Raw genomic sequence first — 19,497 nt, 5'->3', positions numbered from 1 at the left:
CCGCTTTGAAGAGTGATTTTGTAATATTTAGTTAATATCCTACATCTCAGAAGCACCATTTCCAGACACCTGTGAGAGAGAACAACTGGTTCATATGTACAAGGAGACATGGGCAGGCTCGGCATCACAGCAGCTTCTAAGTTAAAATTTGAAAACAGTCTGCTGGCTTCCCAGTCAGGGAATGGATAAACTGACTTACTTGGACAGTGAAATGCTGTGTATCGGTTAAATGAATGAAATAGATCTATGCGTATCAGGTGGATAAACCTTCACAAAGGCATGTTGAATGAACACAAGTTCTGAAAGGAAATGAACAATGTGGTAGCATTTAAGTAACTTTCAAAACAGTTGCGTGTATTGCTTATGAATGCATACTTATTGAATATTAGAGCAGTTACTTAATGTCTCTGTCCCTGTTTCCTCAGCTGTAAAATGGGATGGATTATATACTTAAAGTATGAAAAACAAACTTGAGAAATCTTAGAAAAAGACATTGGAGAATATTTTTATGGCCTTTAGGTTAGGAAGGCCTTCTTAAGCAAGATAGACAAAGCATAAACCAAAAAGAGAAGATTGAGAAATAAGATTATATTAAAATATAAAACTTTTGTATGAGAAAAGACTTTGTAAACAAAGTTAGAAGACAGACCTCAGGCCAAAAGATATTTGCAATACATATGACCATTAAAAATTAAGGAAGTAAGATGAGAAGATTAGAAAGAAAGATTACAGAAAGAGCTCCTCCAAATCAATAAGAAGCAGATAAACAACAGAAAAGAAAAATAGGCAAAGGATAGCCAAGGATTGTGGGGAGGATGAAATGAGTAAAGATATGTCCAGGTGCTCGGGGCTGCCTGGCGTGGAGCAGATGCCCAGTGATTGTCGGGCGATCATTAATGTTGTCCCCATGCCACTGCCATTGTGGTTCTTCTGGTTGGCAGCATTGAGGGAAGCAACCACATGTACGTACCCCTTCAACTACTGGTTCAATTAACACGGGGCTGCCAGGGCAGGAGCAGCTGCAGCACATCTCTGCGGAGCTCCTATGAACCCCAGAGTCTTTGATGGGTGAAAACAGCTAGCCCTGGCGGGGCGCAGTGGCTCATGCCTATAATCCTAGCATGCTGGGAAGCTGAGGTGGGAGGATGGCTTGAAGCCAAGAGTTCGAGACCAGCCTGGGTAACATAGCAAGACCCTGACTCTGCAAAAAACTTAAGGCCGGGCGCGGTGGCTCATGCCTGTAATCCCAGCACTTTGGGAGGCTGAGGTGGGCATATCACGAGGTCAGGAGATTGAGACCATCCTGGCTAACACGGTGAAACCCTATCTCTACTAAAAATACAAAAAATTAGCTGGCGTGGTGGCATGCGCCTGTAGTCCCAGCTACTTGGGAGGCTGGGGCAAGAGAATCTCTTGAACCTGGGAGGCAGAGGTTGCAGTGAGCCGAGATCGCACCACTGCACTCCAGCCTGGGCAATAGAGCGAGACTGTGTCTCTAGATAGATAAATAGGTAGATAGATAGATAAGTAAATAAATGCATGCAGTAGCTGGGTGTGGTAGCATGTGCCTGTAGTCTCAGCTACTTGGGAGGCTGAGGCAGGAGAATTGCTTGAACCCAGGAATTCGAGGCTGCAGCGAACTATGATCACGTCACTGTACTCTAGCCTGGGCATCAGAGCCGGACTTTGCCTCTAAAAAAAAAAGTCCCACAAACAAACAGATAAACACAGCTGGCCCTGACTGCATCCACGCAAGTAGGTTCTGGGTGGGCCCAGAAAGCTCAGTGTTGGCTATGCCTCTACCATTTTATATTAGCCATTCTGCAAGCACTTTAGGGCATGTTGACTCAGATAGGGCTTGTTCAGGTGGTTCTCCTTTTCTTCTACCCACCCTCCACTCAGCAAAGACTTGCGGAGAGTCTGTGATGTGCCAGGTACTTGGTTAGGCTCCTGTCCCAGTGGAGCTTTAAAAACAGACAGTAAACAAACTACCAAATACATGAGGTGGCAAGAAGAATCACGTGCCATCTGCTGTGGGATGTTAGTGAGGGGAGCTGTGTGTGGGGACAGGGCACTGTGGGGACACTCTGTACCTTCTGCTCAGTACTTCTGAGAACCTAAAAAACTTCAAAAAAGTACTAAAAAAGAGAGAATGACTTGTGGGGAGTTTTGCAGTTATGTCCATCTTGATGTGATTAACTTGTGTTTGGGATTTCTGTTTCTACAATTGAGGCCCAAACTATAGAAGAGGTCAGCAAACTTTTTCTGTAAAGGCCAAATAGTAAGTATTTTAGGATTTGTGGGCAAGATGGTCTCTGTCACAGCTACTCATCTCTGCTGATATATGTAGGTCATATGTTAATGAATGAACGTGGCTGTGTTCTAGTAAAACTTTATTGATACACACAGATTGTTAGCTGAATCGACCTGTGGACCATAGTTTGCAGACCCCTGATCTGCAGCTTTCTCTTGTCATGTCATAATCCGGAGGAAGCTGTCCATCTTTTTCTGGGCTTTAAAATAGTCTAAACAAAAGGCAAGACCTGTTTCTTGAAGGTCTGATAAAACTTCTCTGTGAAAGCCTGAAGGGATTTTTGACAACCAATTACATTTCTTTTCATGGTTATTGGTCTATTTATGTTTTCCACCTCATCTTGTGTTAACTTTTGGGATACACGTCCTCTAAAAAAATGGCCAATTTCCTCTAGTTTACAAGGATGCTGTGATAAAGTTTGTAACTAATTTAAACATTCAATATGCGCCTGTGATTAGATTCCTTCCTTCGCTTTCTATCTTGGGAGGACTCTTCCTTTTTCGGTCAGGCTTATGAGAGGTTTGTATATTTCATTAGTCTCTTCAAAGAATCAGCTGTTACTTTTACTTACTGGTTCTCTTGTTTTTAAGTTATTAATTTTTTCTTTAATCTTAATTCTATATCTTTATTCATCCTCTTTGAAAAGTGGAATTCTTAGCTTATTTGCTCATTGTGTTTCATAATAAAATCATTATAAGATTCTGCAGTTTTCTTCCAAGAACATCTTTTACCCCATTTCATAGGTTTTGGTTTGGAGTGTTATTTCCTACATTATTGAGTTCCATTTTTATTTCTTTTTTACCTACAACTTGAAAATGTCTTTAAATATTCCCACATTTTGCCCTCTCTTATGGAAACCTGTACTCATCTGTAAAGCCCTGCCTGAGGGTCTTGTCCATGGCAGAGCTTTGTTTTCAGCATCCCACAGCCCTTTGCAGACACTGCCTTTTTTTTTTTTTCTTTTTTTTCTTGTTTTGAGACGGAGTCTCGCTCTGTCGCCCAGGCTGGAGTGCAGTGGCGCAATTTTGGCTCACTGCAAGCTCCGCCTCCCAGGTTCATGCCATTCTCCTGCCTCAGCCTCTCCGAGTAGCTGGGACTACAGGCGCCCGCCACCACGCCCGGCTAATTTTTTTGTATTTTTAGTAGAGACGGGGTTTCACCGTGGTCTCGATCTCCTGACCTCGTGATCCGCCCGCCTCGGCCTCCCAAAGTGCTGGGATTACAAGCGTGAGCCACCGCGCCCAGCCAACACCACCTTTTATTTTATATCCTTGTGTGTTGTGTGACTCCTTCCTTCCCTGCCACTGTTCTTAGAGGGTATTAGTCGAATTTGCTATGGTAACAAATAATCTCCAGATCTCGGTAGCTTAAAATAAAAAGGTTTGTTTCTCACCCTCGCTGTGTGCACATTGCAGTTGGTGGTGGCTCTGCTCATCCTGGTCCCAGCGGGTGTTTGCCGTCTTGAATATTGCTGGGTTGCACCAGCAGGAAAGGGAGGCCTTGGGAGGATCTTGTACCATCAGTTATGGCTCTGGCCCAGAAATGGCACACATCACTTCTCCCGCTCCCGGGTTAGAAGTAGCCACGTGGCCTCCCAAGTCATAGGGGGACTGGGGACTTGACTCATCATATGCCTGGAAGGTAAAGAGGTGCAGATAGTTGGTGCATTTATTTGCACCACACTGAAGAGTCTTATCATTGAAGCAGCTCACAGTGGGGACTGTTTCATTCATCTGTACATTGTCTGATGAGTCCTGGCCCACAGTAAAACATTCAGTACATATTTGTAGAGTGAATGAATTAATCAAAACCCTTTTGTATACAAGGGATAGAAACCTGACTCAAAATAGCTTCAACAAGAGAGAATGTATTGGCTCATGTGTCAGAAAAGCCTAGAGGTAGAGCTGATGTTAGGCATGGCTGGATCCCGGCACTCAAAGGATACCATTAAGACTCCATCTTTTCATCTCTCTCCCCCATGCCCCTTCCCCCTCCCCTCCCCTTTAAGCTCTCCTTTCTTCAGTGTTGGCTTCTTTCCAGGTAGAGCTTCTCTACACAGCCCAGGATCTCCCAGGTAATCCTGGGCTTAGGAATCCCAGCATAAAGGCCCTGATTGACTCAGTTGTTCCAGTGGGAGTCCTCCTGTCTTTACCATGTAACACCTGATGGGGATGGGGGTGGGGACAGTTGGCCTTGGTCACACACCCTTCTTGGTGTGGGGGTTGGGGCCACCCCGACTGTATGGTTAAGGGCTGGGAGGGTTATTCCCTAAAGGAAAACCACCAGAAGAGAGTACAGATTCAGGGTGGGTGAAATTGACAGATAGTGGCTGCCTCTGGGTTGGGGCTCCTGGTCTCCCGATCCCAGTCCAGGGTCTTTCCCTGCCACTGCCACTTTGGCTGTACTCTTGCATTCCAGCTTTGTCCAGCTGTTCTTGTATTTTGCCGTCAGTGAATGCATAGACTTGAGTATTTCCTGCGACTCTTTCTTTTGTTTGAGAAGGATGAAGACAGGTGAGAAGCAGCCTGTCCTTCTAGAAGCCTGCTGTGCTTTTAGTAGAGATGGGGTTTCACCATGTTGGCCAGGCTGCTCTTGAACTCCTGACCTCAGGTGATCCACCCACCTCGGCCCCAGAGTGCTGGGATTACAGGCATGAGCCACCGCACCCGGCCTAGCTTGACTTCTTAAGGTGCAGAGCTGTGGGGAACAATGCTTTGAGTTCCTCACCAGAAGATTTACTGTCATATCCTTGGCAGAGAGGAGTGTGCCTTGGTTACTGGAAGGACCAGGAGTTGAATGGTGGTGCAAATGAGCTGTAGCAGCATAATCTACTTCTCAGTCACTGTTTGGGGACCAGCAAATCTACATGGATGGACCCTGATTTCACTGAGTTTATTTAATTTGGATTTATGGCTGCATTCATGTCACGTTAAATGATTACCTTCAGCCCAGGTTCCAAGCATCGGAAGACATTGCCTCTCAAAACCCAATATAAGAGACTTTTAAATATCCACTAGTGTTTAACTTATGATGGAAACTTTTCATACTTCAGTATTTCACCAACTTATATGGTTCCTTTGGAGATCTTAATGATATGCGACTGTCACTTTAAGTGAGGTACTTTGGCTCTCGGTTATGAATAATCCTTTTTATTTTCTCTGTAACATTGCAAGGGAGCAAAGGTTCATTCATCACTTACCACGGAAGAGTGTGCATTGAGACGCTAGAGGGCACCCAGTCTTTATTTTTTTGTAATTTGGAATTTCCCTGACCTATATTTTGCTTTTGAACGTTCCTCTGGTGGTGTCAGAATTTTGGTTTGTTTGCTTAATAGATTTGAAAACAGCCATGTAGAAGGGGTCATTGCAAACATGTAATTGTGGTGTTTCCCAGGACACGTGGAGTTAGATTCCTGCCCTGATGGTGCCTGCTGTGCTGCTAGCTGGTCTGGAACATCCTCTCCGACAGACAGCGGCTCCCTTGCCCTGGGTGAGGGTGGTTCAGTCAATCACATGGTGGTGGGGCAGAGTCTAAGGCCACGGAGCAGCTTTTTGGCCACCCTCCAACCACGGGATGGAAGTTCATGTGCAGGTGGTAAGGGTGCATTTCGCTGGAGAATTAGTGGGAGAGTGGGTCAGAGCAAGGCTTTGACAAGGGAGGTGACACTTCTGAAACTGACACTGGAGGTGACCGCAGCTCAGGGCTCTGGTGAGTCACGGAACTCCCCACTCGGCTTGGGCCTGCTGAACCAGCTCCTGTTCCTGGGCTGCCTGGGATCTGGACTCCTGCAGCACAGAGTCCCGTGCTCACTCATCATCCAGTTGCCCCTTGATCTCTGCTTAGGTTGTGCTCATTTTCCCATTCCTGTTTTCAAACTCTTAGGAAGAATGACTTTTTACCTACAAATAGTTAGGAATAAAGGCTTTTCAGGTGGGTTTGCCGTGTGAATTCTTAAAAGTGTCTAGAGTACCACTAGATACTGACTCATCCTTTATTTTCACAGCCTGATGAAAGGAAGCTACTTTTTGCAACCCTTCTTCAAACCCCAGAGACTGCATCTTTACCAGCATTGGTCCTTCCTTTCACCTGCCTTTTGGGGCCATCTGTTTACCCCTGTTCCTAACAGGGCCACACTCTACCCCCAAGGCCCAAGGCCCAAGGCCTGGCCCGTCCCTGCCTTCCACCAGCTGCCATGAGTTGCTAAGCAACAGCCTCTTCATGCTGCCCCCTCTCCCTCCTCCCTCAGGACTTCTCTCTCCCGCGGAATTGCTGACCCCATAGTTAAACGCAGGCAGCTTTGCTCAGCTGGGCAGTTGCTCAGCGAAATGAACATTTTCCTCTGTTAGGACCCCTCGTCCAGCCCTCTGCTGACCCCTGTTTGCTCAGTGGCAGGCTGGCAGCACCGCCAGGCCCAGGAGGACAGATGCGTTTCAGGGTGGGGGGGTCCACCTGGCTCCTGCTGGGGCAGTCGGGCCACAGGGGACTGGTGCTGTGGGGACCCCATTCACGACCCCGTTCACATTTCCAGAAAGGACACGTTGGCCTCCATGCATGTGTCCTGATGTCGAGAGGCCCCTGCTCTCTTCAGCCTAGGAAGACATCTCAGTGAAGACCACAGCCCCGTCCTCCACTGAGGTGTTTCCTTATCTTCATTTCTTTCTGTGGTCCTGGCGCAGGCATCTGATAAAATGTTTGCTAGAAAATGAATCCATGGACGTGGGAAAGTAAAGGTGATGAAAACACGTCCTTCCTTTCCCCTTCTATTTTCACTTTTTAATTGGCAACGTGCATGCATATTGAAAAGTTATGTGGCTTGAGGGGACAGATAGCTGCTCAGTGAAACCCTAGGTCAGGATATGGACACTGCAGCCCAGCAGCGCCGAGACCCCCTCGTGTAGTCAGTACTTCTTATTTTCTTGAGAGAAGATCTCACTCTGTTGCCCAGGCTGGAGTGCAATGGCGTAGTCATGGCTCACTGCGGCTTCCACCTTCCAGGCCCAAGCGATCCTCCCACCTCTGCCTCCCATGTAGCTGGGACCACAGGTGCATGCCACCACACCAGGCTTTTTTTTTTTTTTTGTATAGATGAGATTTTGCCATGTTGCCCAGGCTAATCTCGAACTTCTGGACTCAAACAGTTCTCCTGCCTTGGCCTCCCAAAGTGCTGGGATTATAGGCATGAGCTACCATGTCCAGCTGGTAGTCAGTACTTGTAATCTGTCTGGTGAGGTGACGCTGGAAGTGAGAGAGGGTTGCTGGTAGGGAGGCTGCCTCCTGCCCCAGCCCTATCCCTGTTCATCTCCTGGCCCACGTGCGTGTTGAAGAAGCGAAGCCCATGCGCTTCCTTTGCGGGGAGCTGCATGCCTGGCGGCCATGGGCTTGGCTGGAGAGCTCCTTCCTCTGTTTTGGGCTGTGATTTTAGTGGTATTATTACTCTGGGTAACAATGTTCTTTTCTGTTCTCTGCCTTATGTATGGAATGATCTCCCTGGGGGTGGAGGAAGGAGGAATTCTAGGGAATATTGTCCCCGTGAGCGTGTTTGAGCATTATTTGTTCACCGTACAACTTTTGCCATTCAACTCACAATGCTGAGAGCCATTGGCTTGAGGGCGTGCCTCTCTCTCTTGCATGTAGAATGTGTGTGGGTTGCATCCTCTTGCAGGTCCCCCTCCAGGTGAGTGCAGAGGCAGTGTGAAGACGCTGGCAGTGACCAGGTGGGACGTGTGGCCTCCAGGGTTGGGGTCAGAGTGCAGGCCCTGCCTTGCCTCCTGAGGCCTGTGCTAGAGTTGAGTGCAGGGCTTTTGAGTTTCTTGAAGCTAAATTGACAGAAAAGTAGACATTTGAGATTTTGTTGACTGCAGTTTTCAGCAAGTGGAGACGGATTGGAGAGTGATAGAGCGTCAGGGAAAATGAATCTTCAGAGAGGTGGCAAAAACTGCCGCAGTGGGAAGTCTAAGTTTTTCTTTGTCTCTAGAAATCCATGTGGACCATTTCTGGATCACAGTTGGCTCTGGTGTCCTGGGAAACTAGTAACTTAGTCTCTTCCTGCGCTTCTCAGATCTGGCTCTGGGCCAGAGGTGTGTGCTGGCGACCCCATATCAGGGCCCCGCTGGCCACAAGCTTCTTGGAGCAGCCGTGGAAGAGCTGGGTGAGTCTCTGTGCTCTTTTTTTTTTTTTTTTTTTTTGGAGATGGAGTCTCACTCTTTTTGCCCAGGCTGGAGTGCAGTGGCGCGATCTCTGCTCACTGCAACCTCCACTTCCTGGGTTCAAGCAATTCTCCTGCCTCAGCCTCCCGAGTAGCTAGGACTACAGGCGTGCGCCACCATGTCTGGCTAATTTTTGTATTTTTAGTAGAGATGGGCTTCACCATGTTGGCCAGGCTCTGTGCTCTTCTTCTTAACACCAGGTTATTTCCCTGAAACCAGGGTCCTGTGGTGGCTCAGCCAGACGCTGATTCCCCCTCCCAGTGAGGGAGCCCAGGCCTCTGCCGCAGGGGTGTGAACGGAGGGGCTCCGTGTTGGGAGAGGCACCTGATCCTGCTGCTTGCCGTGGAGGTCTCAGCTTTCTGTTCTGTGCTGACTGTGTTACTACTTCAGGTGCCATCAGGGACCTACAGGTGTGTCTTATAATGACTGTTAAAACTAAAATTTAATTTACTTTAAGTTTTATGGGCAATGTATGAATACACGTTTCCTAGCATGTCTGATGGGCGTGGTTACCACGAATTTGCCAGCACACCCACATACACTGTGGGTTTCTTTCATTTTTCTTTCTTTCTTTTTTTTTTTTTTTTTTGAGACGGAGTCTCGCTCTGTTGCCCAGGTTGGAGTGCAGTGGCGCAATCTCGGCTCACTGCAAGCTCCACCTCCTGGGTTCACGCCATTCTGCTGCCTCAGCCTCCCGAGTAGCTGGGACTACAGGCGCATGCCACCACGCCTGGCTAATTTTTTTGTATTTTCAGTAGAGACTGTTTCACCATATTGGCTGGACTGGTCATCTAATTAGTATTCTTAAGAAAAGTTCTGCATCTGGGCCGGGCACGGTGGCTCACACCTGTAATCCCGGCACTTTGGGAGGCCGAAGCAGGCAGATCACAAAGTCAGGAGACCGAGACCATCCTGGCTAACACGGTGAAACTCCATCTCATTTTTCTGTCTAATGTTGTCAACCTGAAATGAGCCATGGGCACGGACTCTCCACAGTGGAGTTGCTTTGGGACTAGCAGGGTATTGTAGCCCAGGCTGTGTGTGCAGGGTCAGACTGTAGATGCATCTGGGGGCTTGGAGCAAAGGAGAGATTTTTTTTTTATTTTATTATACTTTAGGTTTTAGGGTACATGTGCACAATGTGCAGGTTTGTTACATATGTATCCATGTGCCATGTTGTTTTGCTGCACCCATTAACTCGTCATTTAGCATTAGGTATATCTCCTAATGCTGTCCCTCCCCCCTCCCCCCACCCCACAACAGTCCCCGGAGTGTGATGTTCCCCTTCCTGTGTCCATGAGTTCTCATTGTTCAATTCCCACCTATGAGTGAGAACATGCGGTGTTTGGTTTTTTGTCCTTGCGATAGTTTACTGAGAATGATGTTTTCCAGTTTCATCCATGTCCCTACAAAGGACAGGAACTCATCATTTTTTATGGCTGCATAGTATTCCATGGTGTATATGTGCCACATTTTCTTAATCCAGTCTATCGTTGTTGGACATTTGGGTTGGGTCCAACAAAAGGAGAGATTTTAAAGGCAAAAGGGAGATATTCACGTAAGCTGTCTAGAAACAAAGACCCTTGGGGACAGGGGCTTGTTGTGGGCGTTGGGGGAGCACAACGAGTTGGCTTGTTGTCAGGGAGGCGTCCCTGATCTGGAGTGCTGCGATTTGGAGAGACTCCTGCCTTGTTCCTGTCCTAGACACTCGTGTGGGAGAGCCCCTCCTTCATGGCTATGCAAATTAACCTGCTGTAGTCACTTTTTTTTTTGTTTGTTTTTGAGACAGTCTCGCTCTGTCGCCCAGGCTGGAGTGCAGTGGCGCCATCTCGGCTCACTGCAAACTCTGCCTCCCGGGTTCACGCCATTCTCCTGCCTCAGCCTCCCGAGTACCTGGGACTACAGGTGCCTACCACCATGCCTGGCTAATTTTTTGTATTTTTAGTAGAGACGGGGTTTCACTGTGTTAGCCAGGATGGTCTCGATCTCCTGACCTTGTGATCTGCCCGCCTCAGCCTCCCAAAGTGCTGGGATTACAGGCTTCAGCCACCACGCCCAGCCTGTAGTCACTTTTTAACTTGCCCTGGCTGCCTTCTCAGGTCTGCACACACTGGCTGGTCTCCTCCCATCCCGTTGCTCCCCTGCCCCATGCAGGATCTGCTGGGTTCTGCTGAGGTAGCTTCCATTTGCAGGAGGGTTGTGTCTGATGATGTTTTGCTGTTGTCACAGCGCTGCCCCAGACAGCCTTGTGCTCGTCCATCTGCTCACCGCAGCTGCTCCTGCCTGTGTCCTGTGCACATGCATGCGGCTCCCCGTTTAGTTGCTGGCCCAGGTGCTTGTGTCAGCCAAGTCCTGTTATGTGGCGGAAGTCAGGCTTCCCAGACTCCACCGTGGTTTTTGGAAGACTCCTGGGGCCTGGAGTACAGCGGGTGCTCCCTGGCGGCCGCACTGTCCTCTGGGCAGGACTATGAGTATAGTTTGGGAAGCACCTTAACCCATAACCACATTGAACATTAAAACAAAGAGATTCGAAACTGAGTTATTTTGTGGCCTTGTTGTGTCTCTTTTTGCTTTGCTTCACCGGATGGATCTGTGTTTTGGGCCCTGGGGGTCTGGGCTTCCCACCAGGTATCTTTTTAAATGGCCACCTTTAATGGCCTTTTTAAATGGCCTTGTAGGTAGGTTTACTCTCTTGGAAGAAAAAAATTGCATAAGTCATGATATAAAGAGTTACTTGAAAAAACTTTCCACACTATGCAGATTTGAGACAACGGGGAAATAAAATGCATGCGAGAAGTTCAGATGTGCTTGGAAGGTTTAACTTTTCATCCAGGTTTTCCTCCCCGAGAGGACGCACACAGGCACGGAGGGCTGGCCCCTGAGTGCCCGCTGTCTCTGCTGAAGATAATGGAGCCATTTCCGGCAATTTGTCCTCATTATCAAAATCAGCCTGCGGAGTTTTCCGAGTTCCCATTTACGGAGGAACGGAGTGGAGCTGCACTTGCCGCTCTGCTGTCTCATCTTTCAGGCTGTTTCTGGGAGGAGGTGGGCAGGGGGTTGCTGTATGGAGCTCTGAAATGGACTGTAAGAGGCACTCAGGGAATCTGGGGAGAGGCACCGGCTTTAAGGACAGCTGGGCCCCTGCAGAATCCTCGTCTGCATTTTGCTTTTAGTGAGATGATATTTTCCTGGGGGAGCAGAGCTTTCTAGATCATTTGCTAACACCCTCCGAGCACGTGAGCTCATTTATAGAAGGGCAGGTTCCTCTGACCAGAATCTTTGCGCTCCTTGGAGCCATGTTACTGTGGCTGGTTACAGAGGAGCTGGGCGGGCCAAATGGGCGCTGCCCAGGAGGTGGTTGGACTGGGAGCCGTGTCCACCGGGCTGAGCAGTTGGATCCTCTGAGGGTTGGGGGCTCCCTCTGGCCTTGCCCCAATGCCTTCCACCCACCCACAGACCCTTAGCAGGGTTTCCACCAGATCCTGCAGCTGGGGAAGCACCTCCTTGGATGGGTTCTGGAAGCTGCTGGGAGAGGCGTGGTGGGGATTGGCTCTGATCAGCTGGTCGCGCAGCTCTGGTGTTAGGGCGGCGCTTTCTGGATTTGGTTTCTTCTTGGTCAACAGCATTTTCCTTGTTGTTTTTCTTTTGTTGGGATTCAGAGTGGAACAGGAAGTGGCTGAGCAGTCTCTTTCCAGAGTGCCCAGTGTTTGACGTCACAGGCCTCTGTGCTGTGTGCTTGGTCCGTAGGTCCCGTAAGTGCCGGCCCGTGCTCTGTGCTGTAGGAATTCAGGATTCCAGGACATATAGGAGATTCGTTTGCCCAACCTTCATGGCAGCAGAGGCCACAGGAGAGGGAGGGAAGACGAGCTGCTGGGCCCAAGATGTGGGCCACATGGGGGTGATGGGAGGTGGGACGGGGCCATGGGGGAAGCCTGATTTCTCCGGAGGTCTGGGTTATCCTGGAAGTCCGATGGGGAGTGGTGGTGTCGGCTGCAGTGGAGAGTCCTGTCACCATGAAGGAGGCTGTCATGAGACAGGTGGGGGCAAGACATGGGCTGGAGACGGGGCTGTGGGCCTCAGGGAAGCCAGGCAGATGACTCAGTGTGCAGAGCTCCCACCCTGGCCTCTGAGTGGGCAGAGGTGGCCCTGTCAGGATGGGCTTGGGGTCTGGCTTGGTGGTGTCATGGCGGGCAAAGGCAGATGGCAGTGTATGTGAAATGACCGTAAGAGACGAGTGGCTGTGGACGCTCCAGCGCCGCTGTGGCAGAAGCCTGGTGGGTTTCAGAGGCCCCAGCGATGCTGGGGCTTCCTCCTGCTGAGGTGCAGGGGGTGAGAGCCCTGGGGCTGCTGGGCCATGAGGTGTCCATGTGGCCTGGGGAGGGGTTGTAGAAGCAGCACAAATGCCAGCTGGGCTGAGGCGGGGCTGGGCAGGTACAGGTGGCCCTGGGAGGAGGCTGCTGGCTCTGTAGGCAGCCCCTGGATGCTTGGGAGGCAGCTGTGGCCTTATAAAGAGCCAAGGCTGTTCTCAGTCCCTGGCTCCAGGGGGACCACATGAAGGGCTGGCCTTGCCTCCCCCAGGTGGGCCTCCCAGTGTTACCGGGCCCGCATGGAGAATCCTCAGCAGGACCTGGCGGACAGCTTGTGCTTAGTGGGTGTTCGTGAGGCCGCGAGCCAGGTTGGCAGTGTCTGCTCAGGAGCTTCTCGGTTAACAAAACAGCCTGAGTCAGGGAGCTGCAAAACTGGGGCAACCTCAGACCCCAGCTCTTCTGGGCAGGGAAGATGCAGAGATGACTAGTGAGGAGAAGCACGTTAGGGAGCTCCAAGCACCCCAAACTGTGAGGCCTGCTGGCCCACGAAGAACAAGGGGTGCACACCGCGAGGACGAGGCCAGCTGTACCCCCTCTCCTGGCTGCTGGTGCATGCCAAGGCTCTAGATAGACAGTGATGCTTTTGGGTTGCGATCTTGCTGCTGTTGCCCCTGAGCAGTAAGCAGCGGTCGCCCCTGTTACAGACAAGGTGGTGAGGCCTGTGGAGACTTGATTGTGTGGGGGTTCAGGGGCCCACTGCCCCCCACACAGGCTGACACATTCCCTCTCCTGCCCCACTGTGCTTCCTCCCAGGCCCGCCAGCGCCAGCACCTCGAGGTCTCACCGCCCCGCAGAACTCACCTGTGGGACCAGGGGTAAGTCCAGGCCCCCCACGGCCTCCTTCAGAATTCCAGAGTCAATTACTTGCAAGAAAACCCTCTGTCCCCTCTTTTTTTTTTTTTTTTTTTTTGAGATGGAGTCTCGCTCTGTCGCCCAGGCTGGAGTGCAGTGGCGCGATCTCGGCTCACTGCAAGCTCTGCCTCCCGGGTTCCCGCCATTCTCCTGCCTCAGCCTCTCCGAGTAGCTGGGACTACAGGCGCCCGCCACCACGCCCGGCTAATTTTTTTGTATTTTTAGTAGAGACGGGGTTTCACTGTGGTCTCGATCTCCTGACTGTCCCCTCTTAAGCACAGTGGCTCCCTGCGTGCTTCTGCGTGGCTGGGGAGGGCCTACTGGTGGCGGCGGGGCTGTCCCCTCCTGCCCTGTCTGTGCAGCTTGTCCCTGATGTTCTGACTCCCAGTGCGGGTTTTTAGTGGCGCTGCTGCTTGTAACCCCTGTGTTGCTGTATGGGGCGTCTCCACATCTCCCTGGCAGTTACAGCTCATGGTGGCAACTCTTTCAGGACTGGACGGCCTTTGCTTTTTCTGAGAGACATTGAGGTGTGGTCCTCACCCTCTTTGCTCTCCCAGACTAACTCCACCAGGAGGGTGCCTGGCAGCTGTTCATGTCCAGGGCACCCACCAGGCACCCCTGGCCCTGTCGGCCAAGCAGCCGATGCTGGTGGAGACAGTGGCACTGCTGAGAACCACAAGCTGCTGGCAGTTGCATGTCTGACGGCACAGATCCCCATGGCGCTGGAACTTCCTGGGTGAGAGAAGAGGCTCCTTCCCGCTGGGCCGTTGCCCGCCAGTGATCTGAGCTGAGCTCCTGCTTGGCTGCCGTTCTGGAGTCCCGAGACACCTGTGGCGCTCACCTGTGGCTCCAGGCTGGCCTTGGCTGTGTGATGTGCAGTGAGGTCAGATGTAGCTTGTTCCTGCTGATGACTTTGTCTGCCAGCATCACCCTGGAAATTGACTTTCTAGAAAAGTTGACTAATTCAGTATCCACGGCTGCCTCCAGGAAGCAGCTTTAGTGTGTCATCTGCAGTAGGAAACTGGATCACGAGTGAAGAATACTGGATTCACCTAAAGGCACGAGTCTGTGGACGGCCTCCCGGGCTTCCCTGCTGGCCCAACCTAGCATTTTCCCTGGAGCAGTTTCCACGTGACCCTGAGTGGTCACGATACCTTACGGGGTCTGAGGCAAGCTGGGCAGGCCCCAAAGATCTCCTCTGCTCCCTGAAGATGCTGCCAGGGTCCCCTGTGGATGCTTCATGCACCCCGTCCCCCATTCATTCCTCAGTGCCTCTTCATACATTGGGGCCTCTCTGCCAGCACCCGGTGTGGGCCAGCCGTCATTGCTGACAGTGAATGTCTCAGGTGCTGGCTGTGTGTACTGGAGTTAGAGTCTGGTTTTGAGATCCGTGTCTTCAGTAGTGCATGGGCCCCCAGCCCTCCGCATCAGTATTTTAAGCCGCACTCATTTCCAAATATCTGCAGTATTTTTAGAAGGCTCACCACATGCCAGGTACTATGCCAAACCCTAGCCAGGATTGTCATTTAATTCTCCTAACAGTCCTGCAGTTTAGGTACTATTATTATCCCCATTTTACAGGTGAGGAGACTGAGGCAAAAAGAGGTTAGCTAACTTGCCCGAGGCTACACAGTAATGCCACATTGGTGTAGGCACTCCATCACAGTAATGCCACTTTGGCACGGGACTCCATCCACAGCTATCTCCAGAGCCTGCATTGGCCATCAAGGTGGTCATTGGCTTAACAGGGAGGTTTGTTCGATAGGAACGCAGGAGGCTAGAACTGGCAAGGCCTTGGAGGTGCTCAGTCCAGTGCTGGCAAGGGACAGAGAGGCGGAGGCCAGGCCGCCCCTGTAGCTTGAGATTCTTTCTCCTTTCTTGCTTGTTTTCCTTGTTAATAATATTCTTATTCAGATATTATGATCTGGGGGAGATCATGGAATCACCTCTCTGTCATTAAATAAAGGAACTTGAGAAGCGGTCCCAGGTTCCAGAGCTGCCCTGGCCAGGAGGCTGCAGGCATCACTCCCTTCCGTGGCCGGATCCAGGGCTACCTCGTTCCCTGGTGTGGCCAGTGCATGTTGGGAGCTTTGTGGATGGACTGGCAAGCTTCTGAGCCCCTCATCTGTGCTCTCTTTCCTTCCAGTTGTCAATTTCCCAGCTGGCGGCCTCCCCGCGGTCCCTGACTCAGCACTGCTTGGCCAGGCCTACTTCACAGCAGCTACCCCATGGCTCTCAGGCCTCCCCGGCCCAGGCAGTAAGTGCCGCCCACCTGCCGCCTCACCTTCCACCAAGGAATGGCTCCACAACTCCTCATTTTGGGTTTTTGCGCTGTGCTGGTCCTTAGTTAGGTGGCAGAGACCTTGGCGGGTTCCTTGGGTTGTGGGTGGGGGTGGGGCATTGCTTACTGTGAGGCCTCAGACAGTTGCCACCATTCTGTCTTGGAGACCAAAGAAGAATGTGGCCCATGAGTTCTTCATACCACAGCGCTTGATTCAGATTGTGATCTACCCATGAAAACAAAGTTAAGCTACCCCTAGGTCTCTACGTGAAAGTAAAAGGAAGGTGTGGCTGGATCTATAGACAGAGGCTGAGACAGGCACCCAGCACCCCAGGACCCTCCTTGCTATCAGCAGCTAAAGGAGGTGATGAGTGGTGCCTGCTGTCCTGGCTTCAGGGTGCGCTCCTGGCTAAGATTGGCCCGCGTTGCCAACGGCCTTGGGGAATTCCTGTGGCGTTTGGTTTCCAAAGTCGGCTGGTTCACCTGCAAACTGCATCTCTGGTCTTAACTGGAATTATGTTGAGGAAAAATAGTTTCTTTTAATTCCTTGTTTGAAAACACTCCTAGCACCATGAGTCTCTGCTGCCTTATCTAAAGCATCTCTGGGGCTTGTGTGTTTGTGAAGAGCTTGCCTAGCTTTTTATTATTGGTGCCTGAGACATGGTGTGAGGGTGACCTGGTTTCCTCTGGACTGAAACAGAAAGCTTGGGAATGAAGCTTGAGAGAGCACAATCCCAATTCCCAAGCCAGCTCCTCGCTGGCTCGGCCTTGGAGGGGAGTGGAGGTGGTATAGGAGTGAATGACAAGAAGGTTCAGGGACTGTGGGGACAAGAGACTGTCCAAACACACCAGCCAGGGGCTCGGTGCCACGGTTTATCTTGGAGTATTGAGGAAGCTTCATCATTCTGTTCTATAAACATGTTTTGATATGAATTTACCATCTTAGGCATCAGATATCTTCCGTGGTCCTGATGTGCTCATAAAATTAGGATTCCTTCATCACTGCTTCTCAACTCATAAATTGGATTGCCACATGAAATATAGGATGCCCAGTTAAATTTGAACTTCAGGTAAACAACAAATAATTTTTTAGTGTAAGTATATCCCAAATATCGCAGGGACCATACTTATACTAAAATTATTTGTTGTTTACCTGAAATTCAAGTGTAATTGAACCTTCTGTATTTTTATTTGCTAGAGCTGGCAACCCTCCAGAGGCAATTAATCGATGAATCCCCTTAGATCTGAGCACCGTTGGTTGTTATGGGTTGGGGTCCTTGGTGGCCTCACTTGGAAGCCCTCGTTTTGTTCAGCAGGAGTTCCCGTTGGAGGGCGGTATCTCCCACCTGGAAGCTGACCTGAGCCAGACCTCCCTGGTCCTGGAAACATCCATTGCTGAACAGTTACAGGAGCTGCCGTTCACGCCTTTGCATGCCGCTATTGTTGCGGGAACCCAGACCAGGAGGTGAGGTGTGGGTCTGGGTGGGATGGAACCAGGCATGTGCTGTGCCGTCAGACTGTTGGACCTTGTGAACACCAGGGTTTCCACAGGGAGGTGCATCAGTGGGTCCTCCCTTTCCCGGGAGGCTACCTGAGGAGTCTGTGTGTCTCAGCTCTGCAGGGCAGCCCTCGAGAGCCTCCATGGTGCTCCTGCAGTCCTCTGGCTTTCCCGAGATTCTAGATGCCAATAAACAGCCAGCCGAGGCCGTCAGCCCTACAGACCCTGTGATGTTTAACCCTCAGAAGGAGGAATCAGATTGTCTACAAAGCAACGAGATGGTGCTACAGTTTCTTGCCTTTAGCAGGTAAATCCTTGAATATTCTGTTACTCATCTGGCTTTCACATTTCCTGTGTTGAAGAGAAACTTTGCTGAGGTTCTGACCTGGCAGAACTGTTTATCCTCAGGTCTTAGTAGATTCGGGAGTGCCATCTGTTTTTATCTTATCTTGGCTAGGACCCACCCACAGCATGTTAAATGCTGTGAAAGCTGCTTTACCCCATCTTTTGTGGTCCTTCATTAAAATGTGGACGGTGTGTTGTCCAGGTCTTAGATCTTAGTGTAGCTTCAAAGGCAGCTTCTCTAGCCAGGAGTGTCCTTACACCCGAGAATGTTGCTGTCTGGCCGGCTTGCTGAGACCACAGCAAAGCGGTTCCATTGGTGACCGTGGCAGCCTCTTTACTGTTCCCCAGCGACTAAGGTGCCTGGACCATCCCCTATGCAAACGCACATCAGACCCCTCAGGTTCTGTGCCATGGATACTCAATTAACCCAGAGCTGTCGTTGGATTCAGAGTGGCCCAGGACTGCCGAGGAACGTCATGGCCAAAGACTGTGTATTTCACCTTCCAGTTCTACCGCTTCCCACCCACAACGACGCCACGACTGCAGCTGGTCCAGCTGGATGAGGCCGGCCAGCCCAGCTCTGGCGCCCTGACCCACATCCTTGTGCCTGTGAGCAGAGATGGCACCTTTGATGCTGGTGAGTACTCATGTGCGTGGCAAAGGTGAGACATTCTGTACTGTGTGTGTAAATTGTCAGTGTTATTAAATAAGTGGTACTATGAAAAGTTTAAAACATATACAACATTAGAATAATACGGTGAACCAATGCAGCAAACACTTAGCCCCAGCAGCTCTCAGCTGCCTCCCAACCCAGCGCCCTCCCCCAAGTCAGGGTTATTTTGAAGCAAATCCCAGACATTATATAATTTCATGTATGAATATTTCCTTATGTATATTTAAAAAATTAGGAATTCTCATTTGAAAAACATAAACTTAATTGGTATATCCCATCTAAAATAATAACTCCTAATATCATCAAATATCTAGCCAATGTTAAAATTTTGCTAGTAACCTCATAACATTTTTTTAAGTTTGTCCAGAAATAAGGTCCATACTAGTCATAGAGCAGTGTGACTCTTCAGTCTCTCTCTGCAGTTGCTGCCACCGTACCTATCTCTGTTGTTTCTTTTTTATGTATTTATTGAAGAAGCCACATTGTACTGCAGAGCGTCCACCCCACAGTCTGGATTCTGTTTTTGTATCCTGGTGGTAACATAAAGGTGTTGTTCTGTCCCCTCTTTAGCTGTAAATGGGGAGTTAGATCTAGATGCATGATTAGATGCTTGTTTTTGTTTTTGGCAAGAATTCTTTGTAGCAGGTGATGTTTGCGCCACCTCCTGCACCTCCGCTGCGCCCTTGGCGTCTGCTTGCTTATTTTTATGTTGTGTCAGCAGCCATTATGCCCACCGCTGTGTCATTTGTGCAGTGGTGACGTTCTGCTTCTAGAACACCTCCCTTGTTTGTTAGCTGGGATGCTTCCAAAACCAGAAACTTCCCAGCATCAACTTTTTGCTTACCTTGAAGGTGCAGTTTATATAGGAAAGGCTGGATAATACTTGATTCTTCCCTTTATATGCCAATTTCTGAAGTAATTACGTGATTCCCTGGCATCCTTCAAGAATGGGGACCAGTGC

General features: G+C 50.1%; 1 protein-coding gene across 1 annotated transcript in view; it reads left to right on the top strand.

Annotated features, from left to right (window-relative positions):
- The window catches only part of NPHP4 (nephrocystin 4), a 139,537-nt gene that overhangs the window by 81,702 nt on the left and 38,338 nt on the right, over positions 1-19,497 (top strand). The window contains exons 10-14 of the mRNA XM_058444381.1: positions 13,641-13,702; positions 15,886-15,996; positions 17,334-17,485; positions 17,634-17,825; positions 18,313-18,500. Coding sequence (XP_058300364.1) covers positions 13,641-13,702; positions 15,886-15,996; positions 17,334-17,485; positions 17,634-17,825; positions 18,313-18,500 — 705 coding nt within the window. The remainder of the gene's footprint in view (positions 1-13,640; positions 13,703-15,885; positions 15,997-17,333; positions 17,486-17,633; positions 17,826-18,312; positions 18,501-19,497) is intronic.

This window comes from Hylobates moloch, unplaced genomic scaffold, assembly GCF_009828535.3.
Source record: "Hylobates moloch isolate HMO894 unplaced genomic scaffold, HMol_V3 SCAFFOLD_9, whole genome shotgun sequence".
Lineage (NCBI taxonomy): Eukaryota > Metazoa > Chordata > Mammalia > Primates > Hylobatidae > Hylobates > Hylobates moloch.
Note: the sequence above shows the minus strand (reverse complement) of the source record. Positions and strands in the feature narration are given on the sequence as shown.